The sequence below is a fragment of the Aulonocara sp. 'chitande type north' Nkhata Bay genome, linkage group LG18, assembly GCF_057382095.1.
Source record: "Aulonocara sp. 'chitande type north' Nkhata Bay isolate Kocher_YH1m ecotype deep benthic linkage group LG18, A_spYH_male_GT1.1, whole genome shotgun sequence".
NCBI classification, from domain to species: Eukaryota; Metazoa; Chordata; class Actinopteri; order Cichliformes; family Cichlidae; genus Aulonocara; species Aulonocara sp. 'chitande type north' Nkhata Bay.
Window position 1 is genome coordinate 17647237 of NC_141361.1, and position 22134 is coordinate 17669370.

Consider the following 22134-nt stretch of genomic DNA (forward strand, 5'->3'; position numbering starts at 1 on the left):
AAACTTGATAGGACACCTGACAGACTGGAGAGAAAAGGGTGACGGGACTTGTTGTGGTGCTGGCTTGTCATAAACAACTACCTCCCCCCTCTGTCAGCCCTTTTAGCTGTTCAAAGACCTACTTCCTCACTCCCCTCACTCCCACAAAAAAAAAAAAAAAAGAAGAAAAAATATCCTCAGTGACTGGCCAGTTTTAGTTACAGGCCATTTTCAGGAATTTGTTTTTGTGAGCGATCACAGAATTCTCAGCAACTCAGGTTTTCTTCCAGGAAGTGCGATCCACTGGGTCTGTGCTTACACACATATGAACTCTTTCAGGCACACTGCGAATGCATGGAAGCCAGCGCACATTCACATTACTTGGAAAAACACCAAGTTAAAGTCCCACACATTAAGAATACAGCAGAGAGGCCTCATTGGCGGGGGGCGGACAGGCGGGATTCCTTCCTATGTGCTGTCCACCAATCACTGCAGGCAGAGTGATAAACACGTTTGTAACAGGATCCCTGCAGCACATTGTGTTCCTGCTCAACGAAGAAAAAAAGAAGGAAAAAAAGAAAAAGAAAAAACAACCAGTCTCTCTCCACTTCCTGCAAACAGTTAATCTCCTTGTTTATTCCATCCCAAATTTACGGGAACTTAACATCTTCTTCAGGCATAAATATCATACTGGCCCGTCTCCCTCGTGTTTTAACACAGTGGCTAAACAACAAAAGGATCAAATAAGAGCGCTGACCAGGCGAGTGAGTCATAGAGGCCAGGGACACAACATGAGAGGTACAAACTGTCCTCGTGTTTACACAGAATGAGCCCAGTGGGCTGCGAAGTAAACTACACCGCTCTCCGCAAAGCAGCCATGTATTCTGAAAAAAATAACACAAGCAACAGATTGTAGCACATGACGTTACTTCTGAGCAGCAATGCAAAGCAAAGCCTCTCATAAAAAGACATACAAGTGATCAAAGTGATGCAAAGCTTGCCCATGTTATCAAAAATAAATAAATAAATAAATAGTAAAAATTATAGTAATAATAACAATAAATTAAATTCAGGAACGGCTGGGAAACAAAATAAACTTTGTGTACCATCTTCACATCTGTCACAATAAAGGCGGCTGAGTCATCCTGATATTCTAAACTTGAACCCTCGTGATCGACTGCTAACCTCAGCCCCACCTTCATCCTTTCACTATAAACCCGAGGCTGCTGAATCTGGTCGAGCCAGAGAGAAACTGAGGAAAGGGTAAGAGTGTTTCCGGTCAGAGGGCAGCTCATTTGTTTACCAGCCACAGAAGCAGCATGGCAGGAGTGTCATGTTACAACCGCAGCTCATGTAGCCTGTCAGCTGACCGGGGGTCTCCTCCCCTTACCGTCGATGGTCCCTCGGGTCCCTCTGCTTGGAGAAACCGCTGCTTTTATTACTCAGCAAAAGGACAAAAACAACATGCCTGGGGAAGGCCAAGGAAACTGAAGGTCATACTTACTGGATTTGCTTCAAATGTAGCACTTACTGATTTGTTAACTACTACAAGACCACACGAACAAGTCATTTCAGTAAGACTGGAGGATTTTTGATAATTTAGCATGTATGAAACAACAAAAAACAGATTTTCTTGTATCTGCAGTGGAAACAAACCTGCATTTTATGTGTGGCAAATCCACAGATTCATTACTCATCCCTGGTAGTAAACCACAGCTCTACTGAGCATTCGAGCATGTTTCATTTCATTGCAACTTCACCGTTTTGGTTCAGTCTCGGCGCGCTCATCTGCGTCATTTGCTGCCGCACTCGTATGCAGCGCTACATACAAAGTAGGACATTTGGTAACTGAGGAGACAAATATTTACCTCAGGCATTGTTGGAAACAAAAACAAAGCTTGAAGGATTTTTTTTTAATTTTATGGGTGGCTTCAAACACATCTACAAAGAAACGCTAGTAGACGTGAGACTGAGCGGCTACCACTTGGTCATGGCTGAAGGAGAGACCTGTACCTCGCTCACATGACTTAATGGTGATGCTCAGCAAAGTGGAAGCGAACAATTTGGTGCATTACGGTAATCAGAATCAAACGGGAAAGAAAAGCTACTTTCCATCCTTAGTGGACAAGTATCCTGTTTACAGCAAATAAACTTTAATGAGCCAATGACTCAGTCTACGGAAACATGATCCATACTGTCAGAGGATCATAAACATGTAAAAAGCCTCAAGGCAGACGATGAAATACTTACAAAAAGTAATCAGATTTATGTTCCTGGAACTTGACTTCTTCCTTTCTTCATTTACTATTTTATTGTTGGTGTCATAGCTAATCATTCAGCTACACAAAGTGATGCTGTTCCAGGTCTAAAAGGACAAAATATGCCCATATTTTTGGAGCCTAGTCGGGGTGACGTAAGTAATTACTCCTCTCATACCAGAGACCGCAGCTCACTTCCCACACATCGTTTTTATACTTTCTTTGGAATTACTTTAACACTTCAGTTGCTTTTTTTTTTCTTCAAAATTCTTTCTTTGACTGAGTTTAGACAATCAAACTATTTGATTAGGGTTAGAAAAGGCTAATTATTACATTGAACACAAGAACACAAAGCTGGAACTTCATCAACAAGTGCCCTTGGTATATTACAGTTCAAACTCAATACAGCCTTTTCAAATTAAAAGCAGTCTAGTTAGGTGGCTTTTATTGTGAAATATTTGTAGTCAGATATTAAGAGTGTGAAAACCCCCCAAAACTGAGTGAGTCTCTGAATGTAAAAATCTGTTCGATTTTTTGCAAAGTGTAACTAACTGGTTATTAGCAGCAAAACAGTTGTCTACAATGTCATAGGTGGGTGACTCTGCAGAGCCCAGGAGGGCAAACCGCCTTTCAAATACACTTCACAGTAGAAGACCACACGGTTGTCAGTTTCCCATCGTTTTCACAGACCACATAACAACTCAGAAGTGGAAATACAAAGACATGTGAACAAACTAAGTTCTGGGCCCTTACGATCCACATACAGCCCTTCTGTAGTATTACAATGACTAAAAATAGCAAATATCTGCCAGAGAAACAGTTTCACAATGATTTAGAAATGAACTGTAAATGACATACCTACGAAAAAAAAAAAAAAAAGTAAGGACAGCTATATGCATTTTCAGGTAGGATGGGAGTGAATTACAAGGGAGAAGAAATTCCTCACCTGAGCCAATTAGGTGCATTATTTATTTATTTTTCTGTTCGTTTTAGGGCTCACAGTCTTATTTATCACTGAGGGCAGACAGGACCTGGAGCTTGGCAGCTGGATTACAGTTGTACTAGTCTGTCATTGTGATGAAAGAAAGTCTATCCAGAGGCTTACTCTTACCCACAGCCATGAGCTTGTGACTAAAGGGATCACATTCAGACTCAGGCCTGATTTAGACAGGGAGGAATCGTTATAGAGCCTACGGCATAACACGCACAATTTGCCAACATCTTTGCCGGAATTGACGCTTGTGCATGTGCATGTGCATTATGGGTTATTTACTATGTGGTGGTGTACCGATGACTTAGAAACAAATAAAATGCTGGAACTTTTTGCATCCTGGGTACCAATTCTTTGTTGGGGTTATTTTTTTGTGGGGCGGAGCTTAAGTTTTTCTAGTGATTTGTAGATTGCCTCACGTCCAATGTGATATTTGGTCCAGGAATTTGCTGACATATGTGAGTCCTAAAATTGATGCTATAATTATGATCCCTTATTATTAAGGCCATGATTGTTATTCTGTCACTGATCAATTTAAAAACTGTGTTTAAAGAGGAGCCTGAAATATACAGGACAAGAGGAGTCAATGATACTAATGAGGCCCATCACAACAGTCGCGGGCAGCATCGACCAAATGTGTAATTACATTTCTTGGGTGCAGTGGTTCCAACATAATAGGACATAGATTTCCTGGTGAAAAATCCCCAGTTGGGAGAGGAATCCCTGCATCTTTCTGGTGAAAAAAAGCCAGAAAAAGTGGTGCAGGTATCTGATCAGGTTGTTGCTTGAACGCCTCCCAAGGGCGAAACATGGCAAACATAGTTATACTGTGCAACTCTTTTGGTCAATGAATGCTAGAGGATACTAGGCTATTTTACCGAAACAGCAGAGTCCATAAGGAGATTCTGAAGACTGCAGATAAATGACTGACAGGCGACACACGGTGTAACAGTTAATGTTTTGTCTTAAAAAAAACAAAACAAATGAATAAAAAGATTCTTAAATTATTTGCTGATTAAATGAAGGAAAAACAAATCTGCCTCATTTGTTTATGACCATACATTTTCTGCAGTACCAAGAGGAATTATGTTTTAACATGTGAAGGAAAAACACTTTGGTTTCCCCTTATTAAGGTAAGAAAAAAAAACTGCTACAAAGCTGCTCCACCCAGAGGAGTGCGAACGGGCAACAATTCAACTCAGACTTGCTGGTGCACGAGATTCTGAAAACATCATGCTGTCTTTCCTGAGAATTGGCCAGAACCATTCACAGAGGGGCTGGATTCAATTAGAAATGTTTGTGTCCTTTGTCAAGCAATGCCATATGGCTGGAGACAGCGTGAGCACTTTGTGGGGCCTGCTGTGCTGTGAACAATAGCTCGACCGCTGAGACACATCGTGCCACCGAGGAGAAGCATGCAAAGCCCGAGAGCAAAGAAACTAGCATGAAATCTGAACAAAAAGATCTCAATTGGGGCAGAGCTCTCACAGCAGATAAAATACGATTCATTTTTCCCAGCTGTTTCTGGCTTCATGTGACAAACCAAAAGGCCTCCCTGGGATCCCTATTATGAGCTCGCCCAACAATACCTTGTTTTGCCTTTCTCTGCAGGAGGAGCTGTAGAGGACCTGAGGGGAAGTCTTGGTTTGAGGATGGACACAGGAGAGCAGTCAGCAATGGGGATGGAGTAAACTCTCTGCACAACCACCTCTACATCTTGCTCCACAGAGCCAGCCTGGCCGAGACCTTCGATAGCTTCCAGGAGAGAGACGCAGTATCTTGTCAAAACTCTAGAAGGCCCCAAACTGCACTGAGCAACCTGTAACAGAGAAACGCAAGAAAATAACATCACATCGCCCCAAAGTGTGACTTCTCAGAGCTGAATAGGTTATTTAATCAGTTAGCTGACTGGTAGAAGATTACGCTGATAAGTACTTTGATAAGTTTGTAGGCATAAACAGTCAACTGTCACTTGTCTCAACATCTCAGATATGAATGAATGAATGAACGAACATCTGGATTTCTTACTGAGCTTAAAATCAAAGTTAACTGGATAAAACAATACATGTATTGAATCTGGAAGTTAGTGATAAGCAAACAATTCATTCACTGATAAGATAATCAATAGATTATTTGATATTTAGAGATATTTTAACATTAACATTTTAACATTTTAACATTTAAAAAATGCAGGCATGTCTTATTATTAGAAAATGCCCTATATGACACTCACCAATACATTCAAGTATGAATATAAGACACATCTTTGTTGGAAGAGAGTGCAATAAGCTCCTAGACTTTAAGGTTGTTTGTGTTTTTAAATAATTAAGCCTTTTTTTTTTTTTAGGATAAATGCATAAACAATACATAAATACACAGACGAACATGGCCAGTTTACACTGTTCTTAAAACACTCAGACAAAGAAATGAAAAAAAGACTATAAAAGCTATATGGGCAAAAGTACTGGGCCACCTACACATTTCACAGGCGGAGGTTGGCTAATGGAAATGCTGTGTGGCACACAGTTTTTTGTGCTGATGTTAATGTCAGAGGAGTCAAGCAGCTCTGCAGCTAGTGGGTCTTTTTTATTTATTTAATTTGTTTTAAACACACTATATGTCTCAGCACTCGGTAACCTCACTTTATAATGTTACGTGGTCTGGCACTTCTTGGCTGAGTTGCTGTGGTTTTTAAACACTTCCACTCTGTAACAATACCACTTACAGCTGATTGTGGAATATCTTCTTCCACAGCATGTCTTTATCCTGTCTTCCTTCTCTCACCCCAACCGGTCGCAGCAGATGGCCGCCCCTCCCTGAGCCTGGTTCTGCCGGAGGTTTCTTCCTGTTAAAAGGGAGTTTTTCCTTCCCACTGTCGCCAAAGTGCTTGCTCATAGGGGGTCATATGATTGTTGGGTTTTTCTCTGTATCTATGAAGCGCCTTGAGGCGACTTTTGTTGTGATTTGGCGCTATATAAATAAAATTGAATTGAATTGAATTGAATTTGAAATCTCACAAACTGACTCACTGTAACAAAGGCATCCTATTACAGTATCATCCTTGAATTCACTCAGCGTCAATGTTTGTAAAGGCAGACTGTGTTACTTTTGTCCATGTAGTGTATGATCCTTCACAAGTAAAAGAGAACTACAATTTCTGCCTTTCTTAGCTCCATAAAGGAGAAAACAGCTAAACGTTCTTTTTTTAGTTGATCAACTAAACTTCATGAAAGTACTGCTATTAAAACTCACTCAGTGAATCAAACATATACATATATCAATCACTTCTGATTGCTACAGCAGCAGAATAGAGTGATTCCGCATCCAACTGAGACCATTTATTGTTTATATCTGAGATCTGTATAAAGTGAGCATGATTAAACCTGGGGAAAAAAACAACACTCTTTCAGTGTTGATTTCATAATTATAAAGTCATAAAAAACATTGATGCAAGCCTCAGAGTGTTTTGTGTTTATACATATTGACTAAACCTGAGCAGAAACCTTACAGCCAGTAGAAACCTACTGCACACATAATCATAAAGTGCAGTCATTTTCTTAAACCGATGACAGGAGTTTTAGAGGCATAATACGGTTTGTATAATCTCCTAAACGCCTTCCTCTTTATGTCAACAAGTACTTTACATTTTGAATTGAAATAAAATGTTACACACTTGACTGTAAAGGCGATAAAACACACACACCTGCTTCACATTGCTCTCCTCTGTGGTCCTGCATGCATCCAGCACTCCGAATGTTTTTCCCAAATAATATGGCATGCGCCTTTCTGCAAAGACTGGGCCTCTAGGAATAGACGCATTGGCCGATTTGGAAGCACAGAAGACCTTCTTGCTGAAGTGTGTGTTGAGAATAATAGGACAGCTGAAGCCCTCAACAGAAAGGCTCTGCCTGCAACAAGTAAAGTTCATCAAGTTTAGATTCAAGGCAAATCTGGTATAGCAGCTGTTTGAGCGTTTCTTATGCTGGTTCTTAATAAAAGTTACCACGGGGTTTGAGTATTTTAATATTGCATGAAATAAACATCTATAAAGTTGAAGGGCAAAGATAAACAGCTTTATGTTATGATTGTCTTGATAACACTTGAAAACAGTCAGATTGTGAATTAAATGGAAGAGGCTGTTGCATAAATGTAGAGGGGTGGGGGCTGCTAGCTCGAGAACCTTTTGAATGTCAAACTCAGATAAGGTACCAGCCACCTCCACAGGTCTGTTCGCTGCGTACCACCCAGCACAAAGTACAAGTTCAAATACGTTAACCTCCTCCAAGACGAGAGAAGAACGCAACGGATGCATGCGTCCTCTTTTACTTTACCTAGTGAAAGACAAAATTTCCAAGTAATTACATGTCGCAGTGCTCAATCTGGGGGATGCGGGTGAGAATACTTTCCAAATGTGATGTCATGTGTGGAAAAATACTTCAGTCGTCACAGTCAACAAGCCTGAGAGTGAACTGATGAAAAATCAAGCTCAAAGTGTGTGTATGTGTGACCTGACGTGCTGATCTTGCTTTAATTTTTTTACTGTTATCAGCTTAGATTTCACTCATCTGTAAGTGGCAGAGATGCTGAACCACTCCTTTAAAACCTAAAAAAACAAAAGCAAAAAAAAACACCTCAGGTCTGGTACTTTGGCTCATTGACATAAATCTGAGTGGCACCAGCTTAAAAAAAAGAAAAAAAGTAGGATAACAGTAATTATATAGCACTGTGTTGTTGGTAAGTATAAATTACGACTTTTTCCACATGTAACATTGATAATACCGTGATGACGGCTTATCGCTGAGTCAGGGCCAAATGCACTCTGTGACTGGAACCTCTGTGCATGTCGCAGCTCGCCCAAGACGTGTGGTGATACTTAAACACGCAGATAAGTGTGGAGGGGGGGACTATTTGTTTAGACATATAATGAAAACACCGTGGGAAAGAATTTATGAGCCAAATTATTAGATTCACACGGTTTATGTGCACCCACATTTAATGAAAGGGAGTCTAATGTGACCTTAAAGAGTTCAGACTTTGAGAGTTCTGGATTTACAGGAATTACTTTATTTGCTGGTCAGTTTGGAGGCTTTATTTTTTTTATAGTCCTTACTGTATAGTACTGATGAGTGTTTCTAATATTTTACACTTGTCCACTTCCACATGTCTTTATTAAACAGACTGTAGCTGTAAAGTAGAGCCATGTTTGACAGCAAAAGAAGAAATAAAAAAAAGCTAAACCACACAAGTATGAGTTCCTGCCACAGTGTTGTCCCTGATTCCGCTGGACTGTACATACTGTTACTGGCATTGTTTCCATCCCCTGGAGCATTTTTGTCATGCAAGACTACCAACTACACAATGACTATGGAGAAAATCCAGTAATGGGTTTTTACCAGTGCAGGTGGAGACATCTGTGATTCATCCACTGCAAAATAATCTACCCTCTTAATGGCAGGTATATATCAAGTACACATATATGAAAAGAAGTTTTTCCTTTCTTGGTGGCTCTATATCATAAAACAAAGGATAGTAGACTTTTTGGGGCCAGAGACCCTGCACAGGGGATATTTTCTACCACAGCCTCAACTTGTTCGGATTCAGTATCACTTGACAGTGCAGACTAGTATTTCCTCTGCTTTCCAGCCAAGCAGTGGGCTAATAAAGCAAGATGCTTATCAGCAGGGCAGTTTGTTGCACCTGAGAAGACAGAGGTGCTGTGTCACAAGCATATGAGTTCATAGTGGCATAAAATTATGACACAAGACACACTATGCTAGCTTTATGAACACAAATTGCCCCCAGTCTACAGCTTTTAATGCTAAATCAAAACTGTAGGATTAAGAGTAAGATATTGTGCAGAGTTCTGGTGGTCTCCACTTAAAATAACCACTACCATGAAATCTCTGTGATATTTTAAAGACCTTATATTGTAATTTTATCTTAACAGAGCATTTTACTCTCAGACTGTAGACTGACAGGTTCACGGAGTTCATAGCTATCAGGATCCTATCCTGTGGAACCAGCTCCCAGTTTGGATTCATGAAACATACACATGCTACTTTTAAGGTCAAGTTTAACCCTTTCCTTTGTGATAGTTAGAGTTGTATCTTGCAAACCTGAAGGACCCCTAGCTATGCTGCTACTGTTTTACTTCCTGTGACGCACAGTGTATCCCCTGCCTATTTTTTTTTTAAATATATCACTACTGCATATCATGAAATTGTGTCTTCTCTTTTCAGTGGTTTGTGTTTTTTCTTCATCTCCCTATGGTCTCCTTTTTCCTCACTTCAACTAGTTGTAGAAGATTGCTGTGCCTCCCTGAGCTTGGTCGTGTCAGAGGTCTCTTCCTGTTAAAAGGGAGTTCTTCCTTCCCACCGTCACCAGTTGTTTGCTCACAGTGGAGTGAACAGCGCTTGAGTGTTGAAGTTGTATCTCTAAACCTGTAGGTTTTTCTCTTGCATTATAAAGCACCTTGAGGCAACTGTTTTTATGATTTGGCACCATATAAATAAAACTGAATTGACCTGAATTCATTTGAAATGTCAGTACATAGTACATGATGCAATGTTACCAAAAATAAAGGAGTTATATGATCTACACTATTAAAATAATACTTACATTTTAATGCATCAATACAATAGTATCGTTATCTGAATATCTGGTTTCTTCTTTTTGTCGTTCAGCAGCATTTAAACCAATTCCTGTGTGGTTTGAGTGAGTGTAAGTATTTCTGGTGTACTTTAAATAAATTTGCATGTTCTGAATACCTTAAATAATGTTTGCCAGTGCTTTTATACAAATAAAACTTCTGAATGCAGGACTTTCAACTTGAAGTGTGGTATTTTTAGAGCGACGGTACCTTGTTTACTCTGATGATGGGATTCGTTTTTTTTTTCCACCACAGCTGAATTTTGCCAACCTTAAAAAAAACTAAACTAAACTAAACAAGCGCAAGACAAGCAACGATTAAGCCTCAGCGATCGTTATCTGACAAGAGATCACAACAACAATCTGTAAAAGCCGTACTCTAATCTTAGCAGAGCAGAACGTGCTGTTCATATTCACATGAACAACACCCTTACAGGAAGCATGATCCATTGTGAACAGGTGAGTGGGCAGTTGTCATCATCAGACAGGTAGCCAGGTTAAGGAGCGGCACTGACTGCTTGCGTCACAGCTTGTAAGTGAATAATCCCTGCAGGTATTTCCGCTCGGGCCTTGGCCCACTTAAAACAAGGCGTGGGAGGTGGGAGGAGTCAAACTACTCGTTGCAGGAATTATGGGGGTGGTTAACCCCTCGAGTGTCGCACAGGAAACTGATAAGAGGAATTTTACCAGACAGGCTGCTCATCTAATTTCTGTGTTTTTTCCACTTTGGCCTGGCCTGTAGCTGTTAACATTAGACTCAGAGAACATCCACTTTTTCTTGCTGTTATGATGTGCTTTTATACAGGCAGAATACTGAATGATTTAAACTGTCAACCCCACACATAAACAGAAAAATTTTAAGATACACGCAAAAATAATGCTTTGAAGGAGTAAATGGTTGTGGCTGAAGAGAATAAAACAGGAAAGGAGAGGTGCTAAAGCCAGAGATCCTCTCAAACCACCATGTGTTTTCAATCTCAGGCCTCTGGCTCCCTCCACTCTCTACTCCCAAATGCTCCAGAAAATAATCCTACTGTGTTTTTTCCCCGGCTTGCTGGAAATGACCTAACTACTGCCAGGAAGAGGAATGCGAAGCATTCCCTGGAGCTGTTTGTGACGTCAGAGCGCTGAGGAGGCCCCTGCGCTTCCGCCAGCTTGGATATTCCAGATCAACCCAAACTCCCAACAGCTGGAGTCAACCGCTACCTCGCTCCAACTCCCAAACAATCCCAAAAACAATCCCCCCATGTGAGGCACTGTTCTTCACATCTGGCTCTCGAGTATTTACTATTGTAAAATGAGAACACCAAGTTTTAACACTTAAAAACACACAGTTGTACAACTTGAAAGATTTTCGACGTGTAACTTCCAGCAAACCTCCTATTGAGTGTCTTCTGAGCTCCTTGCCCTGCATGTACTGTGTCACTCGTGCATTGAGTAATTGCCCGCAACAGTGTATTTTGCTCTGTAGGTTTTGAGCGTCGGCCAAGAGATGATTTAGAAAGAAAAACCAAAGATGGGGGAAAAAATGGTTTCACTGACCGATATAACTCCCCAAATGTGTCACCCAGTCCCAGTGTTATTTTAGACATTAACAGAAAAAATGCTCTAATTCTTAAAATTTAATTATGTGCCTATTACAGAAGATATAATTCATCCATTATTCCATTAAAAAAAAATAAAACAGAGGTTTTTCTTCTGTCGTTTGACCATCTGCTTCTCAGTGTGAGGAATTTCTTCTTCTCTGCATTTTTTGACATTTACGTGGGACCTCTAAATTTAACCAAGTACCCTCCAGCACCACATGCCCAGATTCAACCACATGTGCCTAATAATATAAGAGTTTAAAAAAATTAGGACATTAAACATTTAAAAAAACCATTCATTGTTATTTTAAATCATAAAATAACATAAGATTATGTACTTTAAAAAAAATCTTTCCTCAAAATTTGGTCCAGAGTTAATTCTCTTTACTGTATTTTTGACCTTTGCACATCATAACAATGGCTGCAAACTAGTTTTGACACAATAGGATCGTCTTGTATTCACAAGTGTACATGTCTTACATGTTTTCCCCCACACACCTTGCCTCTATCTGTACAAAGACACTAAGTAGCAGGGCTGGTCAAGGGCAACTGTACCAGTTTACTTCCTTGTCTTCACCAATGTAAACTATCTGCCAGTTTTAAGCTCTTAATACTTTGTCGGTTCTGTCTGAATATTTGTGGTCTGAAGTTTCGTTTCAGCTCGGTCTCCTTGTTTGTACCGTCACAAATCAGCCATATTTCACACTTCAGTGCTGTATTTTCAGGTGCATCAGAGAAGTCACAGCTGATGTAAACACTAAAAGCTTTCCACTGGTAAATGTGGTGCTTTTTTGTGGAGCAGTTAAAGTAACTATGATGTGTTAACCACAGACTGAGCACATCTTCACTATCAGTTTAAGTGGCGCAGTGGAAAAATAAAACGCTGCTTACAGCTGCTCACAGCACAGAACTATTAACACCAGAAAAAATATAAATAAACAAACTCTGCATTATTCACAGTTCAAATTAAACCTTATTCATCTTATACTGAACTCTGGTGTGTTAGTGGGCCTCAGCTTGTCTTCTTTTTAAAACAAGTTGTTTAGGCGGCCATATTTCTTAAGGTTGAAATGTAGCAGCTTGGGTTCGAGTCCAACCTGCAGCACTTTGCTGCGTATTTTCTTTTTTTGTCTACTTCTTCACTCCTGAACTGTCAAATAACCCAAAAATAAATATCTTAAAAAATAAAATGAACTGTTTAGTTCTGGGTAAGGCCCAGCTTTCTTCTGAATGGCTATCCCTCATGTTTGAACTGCAGCTAAGAGAGTTCTCTATGCTCGTTTTCTGACTGATACCACCATAGTAGGAATATCTGCTCTCAGTGACATCACAGAGAGCTAAAAGTAGAAAAAACTGGAGCCACCTGCAGTCCAAGGTTTTGGCTCACTGGAATTATTCTTATATACACTGACCTTTTGAAACTTAAGCCATGTTTAATATGTAACTATAACTTTGTAACAGAAAATAATGAAAGGGGTCAGCTTTAAAAGTGTGCCCCGTGCACCATCTGCTCACCATGGTGGATATATGTGGATGATGTCACTGGGTGCAGGAATCAGCTGTGCAGCTGTCTCTCTGTTGAATAACACCAACATACGAGCGCTCTCCTCAGAGACCGGGTTAATGTGTTGGTGACCGTCTCCGGGGGGTTGGTGGTGCTCGCAGTGCGCCAACTGCATGCTGCACTCCTCATGAACCTCCAGTACCTCGAGCACCAGCACGCCAGCCTTGTCCACTGGAGATCAGAGCAACAACAACAACACAGATGTTTAATGCTTGTGTGTGTGTGTCTGTGTACACAGTGTACTCATGCTCTCTGTGGGACTCATTATTCATTATGAAATTTTTTTTTCGCATCAGAACAACTTGCATTGCATATCTGTAAAGCTGTTACTGACTCAGCCTGAGCTGGATACGAGACGCAGTAAATCCCAATGGATGACTGCACAAATATTTGGAATTTCACCACAACGCTGATTGCTTGGCGTGAACTATAAAGTCCACAGAGATACTTAAGAAGAGCAAATCACAACGATGCCCTGCAGCTGTAAACCAAAGCGAGATAGGAGGGAGACTTGGCATCATGAAAGCGAAGTGTGTAAACTTGATTGCATTGAATTGTTAAAATTGCAGAAGAGAAGGGGCAAAGTCAATGCAGCTCATTGTGTGTGTGTAGGTAAGTGGCCAGAGGGGGAATTTTAATATGATACGAATGAATCAGATCAAGGAGACTGTTGGAGAGGTATTAGGTTTTAACAAGCATTTGTCCAAACATGAATGCTAAGTGGTTCATTTGTGCTCTGTGCATTGAGATCCCAAATAACAAAATCATTACAATAACACCAGGCAGCACTCCAAAACCGAGAGAATACTCGAGTCCTCCTCTTGACCTGCAAATTCAATATTTTAGGAAACAACTCAACACCTGCATACTTGTTTTATTGTGGGGTATTTATCTTACAATATAAAGCGCCTTGAGGTGGCAAACCGGGAACAGACTGTTTGCCTTAAAAGTGAAAGTAGCACCTTTTAAAACGTGTTAGTTTCACGAACATTCTCCATTTCCAGTTTGCGTTGCACTTTTTCAGTTTTCACTATTGCTCAGCAGCTAGCTAGCACTGTCTGCAGAGAAATTCGATGTACGTCATGCAAACCATGGGCAACAAAAGCAATCACAAGAAGGTTTTTTAATGCAGTACCATCTTCGTGACCAGGTTCACCTAGCAACAGACAGCAACCTCCAAGAAACACTCGCAATGAGTCGGGAATGCACATTTTTTTCCTTTTGACCAGAAGTTTCAAGGGCATCGCAGACAAGTGTCTAGGCCTATGTGACTGAGGCTTTAGCAACCTGCATCCATAACCTGCTAAATCTTGCTTAAAATGCCAGAATTTCACTCAACAAAACAGAAGCACAAACTCCTCGGCTGAACTCTACCACACAGCGTAGCATTTACCAGATAAATGCCATTAAAATGCTCCGAAAGGCACCAACTACACAAACGTGGTGGAGAGGTGCAAACCAGGTCCAAATTAGCAGAGAGGCCTAGGAGACAGAGACACTCTGTACGTGTGTGTCTTCACACGTGTCAGTCAAATTGGCCATTCTGTGAACTCTGAGCCTTATTAACATCCAAATGTATGAGTCAGAAAGAAGTTCACTCATATATATATATATATATATATATATATATATATTATAATGAAGGAAATTATTCAGAGGCCAAAACTGCCTTTGTATGAGGCTGAAAACATGACTTTTAATGCTACTTAATTGGTGATTTGAACCATTGATTCCATGGTGACTGTTTGGCCTGCAGTTTGCGGGTTGAGTGTAGCAGATTAAATTGTGAAAAATGTTCTGGAAAAAGAACATTTTGCACCAAAAGATATATATTTTTTTATATTTAAAAAAAATCCTGATGTCAGCCATGTGACGTTAATGGGTTGAAAAGACTAAACAAACAAAAGTCTTTGTGCAAAAAAGACAAAAGAAAGATCAAATATTGATTAGACTTCGAAACCAGGTCAAGTCAAAATAAACTCCTACATTTCAACCCATCTTCGTAGCTCGTTACGCTAGTCAAACCATCGACTGACCACAAACTCTAAGTTAGATCAGGTAGGCGTTTTCATTTTCCACAATCAACTGTCACCTCTGAGTCAATGCTCATGTCCTATTACGAGGAGATACTTAACAACAAGACAATGCAAGTGGTTTGGTACGCCGCGGAAAGGAAAAAAGAAAAAAAAAAGGTAGGCAAGCAGCTTCCTGTCACCTACATGTCGAGTTCACAGTTCAGCCAGCATTTCCTCAGCGTGGCCCCTAAGTACAATCACATGTATGGTTAAAAAAAAAAAAAAAAAAAAAAAAAAAAAAAATCACACCTTTCAGCCAGGCTTCATCCCACTCACAAATCAAAGTTCACTGTTAAACTTTGAGTGATGATTCACAGGTTTATGTGTGTATGATCCTGGTGTGATCTGGCAGAGGACTCGTGTGACGTGGATCACCTGTTGTGGTTGTTGCTGCCGAGGAACCAGAGATGGACTGGTGCTTCCAGAAGCTGATAGCTGACCTCTGCCTGCACTGAAGTCGATTCAGCCTTTCTGCCAGACCTCCACTGTGAAAAACACACACGTGCACGCCCCCCACCCCCACAGAGGTAGATGATGTAATGTGATAAACTCACAGAGCGCAAGCAGTCTAACCAACGCACAAGCAGAAATGTTTATTTCAAAGTGAAGTAAAAGATTTTCTGATGCACAGAACCAGCTGTCAAAGACTACAGAAAGCCATCTGTCAGATTTGGTGGGCTTAGAGATTGCAAACGACATTTAGCACCCACATTGTGCCACCAGGTGTCCCTTTCATCATCAGTTCTGCCGTGGAAACATTGTCACCAAAGTCTGTCTATCACCTGGCTGCAAGCAATACATCTTGCTTTGTTTGTTCGTATTGTGAAGCAATGCACTATCACACATATTATACGCTCAGGTGCAATTTTTATTAAAACTAACACCGTCCTGCAGAAACTCTAACTCCATGAAGGCTGCAAAGACCAGTGCGGTTTCTTGAGCGTCACTGACATAACTTTATGATAATTTTGAAGGCTCACCTGTGTGAGGTTAATGTTATGTAACTTGACTGATATCAAACTTCTATAAAACTAAATTCGGTGCAGTAATATGATACGCTCATATGCTGCGTATCAGCAGAGGTACTAGGCATTTAAAAACAGTGGACTGGAACAAAAGTCACACCTTTGAAACTTTCTTCTCTTTTTGGCAGAGTCTTCTGGAGTCTTGGGTTGTCTATTGACTGGTTTCTGGGGCGTTTGCAGCATCGCCTGAGCAGATCTCACCCAGTTGCTGATTGACTTTTTGCTGCCCTCACCAGTTTGGAAAGGAAAGATCTCAGAGTCCAGTCTGCTTGAAGTCATTGGGCTGCCAATATCCTCTCCATCAGACACATACCCTGAGATCTCAAGCTCTTTAACCTGGGAACAAAGTAAGCATTTGACGTGGAGAACAGTTGTAATTTTGTAGTTTGACATTCTTGAATGAAAATGTTAAAAATGCTCAACTGCAGTCAAATGCAACTGTATGTTATATGCTGACATCCAGCTCCACATTTCTCTTCTAGGACTCTAAACACGCTCTGAATGATTTACATCTCAAAGTAACCCTTATTTGTCTTGGTGCAACCTCTCAAAAAACTTCATACTAGAAACTGCCATGGGTTCATTTTGAGCCCTTTGGTATTTTAAAAATCCTGTAGGTTTGTTAAATTAAAATTCAATCATGTCATATTTTCTGCCATTTTCAAAAATTGGCTTATTCATCAAATACTCAATTTTGGGGTGTGGGCGATCAAAAGAATTAGGACAACTTTTACCAAAGCCGAAATGTTATGTAATGTAAAACCACTACTGCAGCACAGCATGTTGCTTAGAAACATGATTTCTTTACACACATTGTGAGGTTGTGTGTAAAGCCTGTCACAAAACGAGTTACAGCTAGGTAGATGTGACTGATAAATACATATAGAGAGTGACTGTAGTTAGATAACACATGAATAATTATTGCTGGGCACATGATGAGTTGGAGCAGAGCGGGGAGTGTTTGACCGAACAGGGCAGGTTGCTGGCTGTGCAGAGCAAGTAAAGTAAATCCAGAGCACAGCTACCTGTGAGGTCAATTCAATCTCATTTACATTTATTCTAATGTATATTTTTTATTTCACATTCTGTAAGAAAATGCTGTAAATCATTAATAAAACTAATAAAACCCCTTAAAATGAATCTTAAATATGTATTTTGTCAAATCTTCCTTAATATTATAAAAATTTAGATGAAAATTAACAACCTAACTTCTTCAAGAAATGATACCTTTGCTATTACTGCTGTTGTTACTGCAGTCAAAATGACCCTCCTAGTGTTAAATTCCTTCCCCTTTCTTCTGATTGGCTGACCCTTGTAAACAGAAGGTGTCAGCAGGTGAGTGAGGTTGCTGCATTAATCACCAGGATATCCTCTCCCTGTACAGAGCTGAAATAGAAAAACTGTCTGAAACAGTGTTTAAAGCAATCAGAAGTCTAAGCTTATTGCTTGCACATACACACATTTCAACAATAGGAGCACCCATCCCTATAAAAGTGTAAGTGTGTATATTATATATAAAGGCAAAAAGTAACGCTTTTAAAAGGGTTCATCCACCTGTAACATATTCATGAGTAATTAATGATTAATAAAAACAATAAAATCAATATCAAAAATCAAGAGGATGATACACCGACATGCAGTCAGGCTGATTAATTGTCAAATTAGTGCACTAAACAATCTTTCTTGCTGTATCATTGCTGGCTACACCTGAAGGAATCTGTTCTCATGGAAAAATCCACGAGAAACCTGAGTTCCTGTCATGTGCAGACAAGACCAGCATACCAGGCCCTGTCAGCCAATATGCTCTCTTCTTTGAATCAACTTGACCCTGCTAGGCAGCGTGCCAGCAGACGTCACACTCCAACCAGCTACAGAGAAAAAGGAACACTATGTTCCTGGCCCTGGCTCAAAAATGTTTTCACCAGCACTGAAAGCATTATAAGTACACAGCTCTACGCAGCCTCTTCCACTCACTCAAGTTCTCCTGAACAAACAGTAGTAAAAAAGTTGTTTATAGCCCTTCTCGAGCTCTTATGTGGTGTGGGTGGTTGACCCTTTAAGCGCCGATGTCGGTGGGTGTCAGACCGAGCAACACACTTCATCTGGGAAGCAGCCATCCCCTTTGGCCTTGAAGCGCGGAGTCGCCTATACAGCTCCGCCTGTCCTCTCTTAGCGGCTAGTACAAAAACACAGAAATCTGGCAGGGGCACATTAAGTGACTCAGCCATGCGTTTATCTGGAGTAGTAAATTTTGCCTAGGATTAGGATCCTTCCCCCCTCCCCCTCCCGTATCCTGTTAGATCCGGTTTGATTTACAATTGGAAATGTGTAAGTGAGCTTTCCGGGCAGCAAATAAAAAGTCCAAATAGGCCAGAACATTCTGATATTCTAATTAAGTCAATATTTACTGTGCATATACTAAATTTAATCCCACTGATAATCGGATGCAAGAAAGCTACGTACTATTCCTTTCAAATATGTAACATTTGATCAGCCAAAACTACCCCGTGCACATATTTCAGTGCGACTACATTAAACTATAAAAGTAGGACTCTAAAGGCTTCTTTCTAGAGGCCCTCTGACCACAAGCCTCCTGTTTGTTGATCTTATATTTTTTTGACCCCAAAGAGCTGATAACAGCAAATTATAAGTGTGACAAGAGGAAGTAGCTGGGGTCTGCGGGACTGATGTTAATCTCTCGTCAGGCTTCCTCTCGATATATCAAGTTAGTGCTTTTTCCAGCCTCAATAAAAGGACCGTAAGCGACAGGCAGAGGCTATACCAGTACCGAGACAAATGATCACCGGCTTCAATTTGACCCATCCTCGTGTTCAACGGTGTTCTCACAAACCGCTATCTAGTCAACCGCATTCATTCAGTTTTGCCACAACCTGCTGATCTTTTTGTTTTTTAAATTGTAATATGTGCTCTAACAACTAAACTGCATGTGTGTGGTCTATGAGCTAAACACTGTCACCACTCCTTGTACATTCTCACCATGCCAGCCCTGCCTTCAACAAACAGTACCTCTGAATGGCTTGTGAGCGGGAGCAGTCGAGCCACTGTGGGGGGGGGATCTTTCATTACACCGTTGAATCTGATGGTTCAGTTTGCATGAATTATGTTTTGTGTTTTGGCTTTAAGAAAAAAAAAAGAACAAACACTTCAAAAATATTTAATTTACTTTGACAAAGTACAAAAAAGGAGCGCAAATCTGCACATTTGTAAACCTGAAAGGTTCAAATATTACTCAATAATTTCCATTTTCTCTGTGTCGCAGCTCTACAGTGTTTTTATTTCTATAAATAACACGAGTGGAAACTATGCAATTCTTTACATATTGTACTTAAAGAGAGGCAAGTGCTTTTTTGTGAGTTTCACGTCACGCATAAATTAGCCCCAGTGTTCAGATCTACTTTGCCCTTCACATTAAACCTGTGTTTTACTGCTGGCTCAGCTTCTGAACTTTGACAGAACATAACCTGAATCTAGAAACTACTCTGGTTTGAGCCTATGGGGCCTTCTTAGGACATCAAAACATGGCTGAGACAACGCTCCACCTAGTGGTTTCAAGGCTAAACATTCAACTGCGACAAACTGAACAAAAAATTACTGAAAAAAAAAAACAAAAAAAAAAACAACAACTTTGAGACAAACACTAAAATATAATATCTACATAGTATCTTGCAAGAACACAGGCTTTCATGCAGCATCTGCTACAGCTGCAAACAAAACCATCAGATTAGCAGCGAACAGTATTCTCCAGCAGGACGCCAGAAAAGTTGTTAAAACACACAGATGAGCACTTCTTAGACAAATGCATCAACTGGCAGTCAGCTGATAATTAGAAACACAGTTGGTAATATACTGGACTAAGGTATTAAGAGCTTAGGAAGGCATATAGCCCCACCTAGTGTCCCCTAACACAAACAGCACTGATCTACAGATCAGTGTGCCTCACTATGCAGGTGTTTTTAAAAAAAAAACAAAAACACTTTCACGGCACAGATAGTTTAAGGTTTACTTACATCTTCAGTTTTAGAAGGGAAGTAATTTGGCTTCTCTTCAGAGGAATCACAGTCTGAGATTTGTTGCCCACTGTGCTTTTCAACATCTTCCTGAGACTCATCACCCAGGTCGCTGTCTGTGTCAATAACGGGAAGGTCATCTAGGAATGAAAGAAAGAGCTGTGCTAGTGCTGTAAATTTTATCTTATGGCGTTTATCAGACTATAGAGATAACTGAGCTGTTAATATATAACAGAAGTTTATCACCTTAAGTCAATTGCTTTTACTAAGAAAAATCTGGAAATGGACCACAAAGTAGACTGAGTTAAAGGAACAGTTAAGCTTTCTAAGAAATTTGTTAATTTACTGTATTACCCAGCGTTACAGACAATAAGCATTTTTTTGTAAATTTGCATCTGTACACCAGCACAGTAGGTTAAATAATGAAAATCTGATTGAAGGCCACACTTTGAGATTTTGATTCAAGGGGTTTAACAAAAGCGGTGCATTAACTAGTCCCGAATTATAGCCAATACTACACTTAGTCCAACTAGCCCATTCTTGGAAAGCAGGAATGCACTGATCAGCTCAGCAACACCAACGGAGCTGGAAAACAACAGAAGACAACTTTCTCGAGGAGTTAAAGTTTACAATAAAGACGTGCTTTCACTTTTTGCACAATACTCACTCTTTTGCACATTTCAATTGCACTGTTGTGTCTGTATTGTTCTGTTCTCTCTGGTGTTGCACTGTTTTTGTTGTGTTTTTTGACAATTTTTGCACATTGCACTTTATGTAGTCCTGTGTTGACTGTCTGTTATATGTCATATAGAGCACCATGGTCTTGGATGAACATTGTCTCGTTTCACTGTGTGCTGTACCACTGCACATGATTGGAATGACAATGAAGCCACCTGACTTGACTTGATAATGACCCAAAACATACTGCAATAGCAATCCAAGAGCAAAGAAACGGTTGTCACCTGATCTCGAGTGAATAAGGGACGCTTTTCAGTTATTAAATAAAAAACTGAAGGCAGAGAAACCCACAAACGAGCAGCAACTGAAGGTGACTGCAGTAAAGGCCTACCAGAACATCTCAAGGGAGGAAACACAGCACATTTAATAATGATGGGTCGGTCGCGAATGAAATGGCTCTTAGAGCTGGCTCTTTGACGTGAACGACGCAAGCCGGCTTCTTATCGAGAGCCGTTTTTTTTTTTTTTCTCTCACCCTCAAAACTCCAAAACACGTAAAAACTCCAAAACACGTAAAAACACGTACAAACTCCAAAACACATAAAAACTCAGAAGCACATAAAAACTCAAAACACGTACAAAAGATAACAGAACTGCTCCAGGATGCTAGGGGCAGTGTTGAACTTTTGTTACCTAGTGGCTACACAAGCCAGCAAGTACCAACGACCGGATTTGGTGTGTGGTAGCAAAAGGTAAATGAACATTTTTTTAAAATTATTATTTGACTATATATGAATGCTTGTGTATAAATACACAAACAATACACATATGCTTTTAATTGTGTAATTTAAGTGATCTAGGTAGCTCTGTTTTGGAAGTTCAGTTCATACTAGAAATGTGTTTTGGAGTTTGTACGTGTTTTGTCTCTAGGGGCCACCGCATATATTTATATATAAACATATATAAATAAAACCACTTTTTTTTTTACATTAGTGATTCCTTTTGTGCATAATTTTATATTGTTGTTAATAATAAATTAATTAAAGCAACAAAACAACCTGAAGAGCCGGTTCGGAGCCGAAAGAGCCGGCTCTTTTTAGTGAGCCGAACCGAAAGAGCCGGTTCTCTAAAAAGAGCCGGAAATCCCATCACTAGCATTTAGTAAAGTCCATGGGTTCTAGTACTCAGTCACGGACTATAAAGGATTTTCAGCTAAATATTAAGAACTACTTTTACATTTAAATGTTATGTTGGTTTGTCCAATTCATTTTGAGCTTCTAAAAATGGCAAACTGTAAAAAAAG

At 40.1% G+C, this 22134-nt stretch overlaps 1 protein-coding gene across 5 annotated transcripts in view; it reads right to left on the reverse strand.

Moving 5' to 3' along the window:
- Positions 1-22134, reverse strand: part of spidr (scaffold protein involved in DNA repair) — a 42361-nt gene that overhangs the window by 17858 nt on the left and 2369 nt on the right. For 4 of the 5 annotated variants that reach the window (XR_015126157.1, XM_086272642.1, XM_086272640.1 and 1 more), the window contains exons 5-11: positions 20155-20294; positions 17354-17437; positions 16227-16462; positions 15477-15586; positions 12978-13197; positions 6932-7136; positions 4818-5047 (exon numbers count right to left, since the gene is read on the reverse strand). Coding sequence is in view for 4 of the 5 variants with exons in the window: in XM_086272642.1 (XP_086128768.1) it covers positions 4818-5047; positions 6932-7136; positions 12978-13197; positions 15477-15586; positions 16227-16462; positions 17354-17437; positions 20155-20294 (1225 nt within the window). In the remaining variant the exon portion in view is untranslated. The remainder of the gene's footprint in view (positions 1-4817; positions 5048-6931; positions 7137-12977; positions 13198-15476; positions 15587-16226; positions 16463-17353; positions 17438-20154; positions 20295-22134) is intronic. The other variant, XM_086272641.1, reaches the window with a different exon arrangement.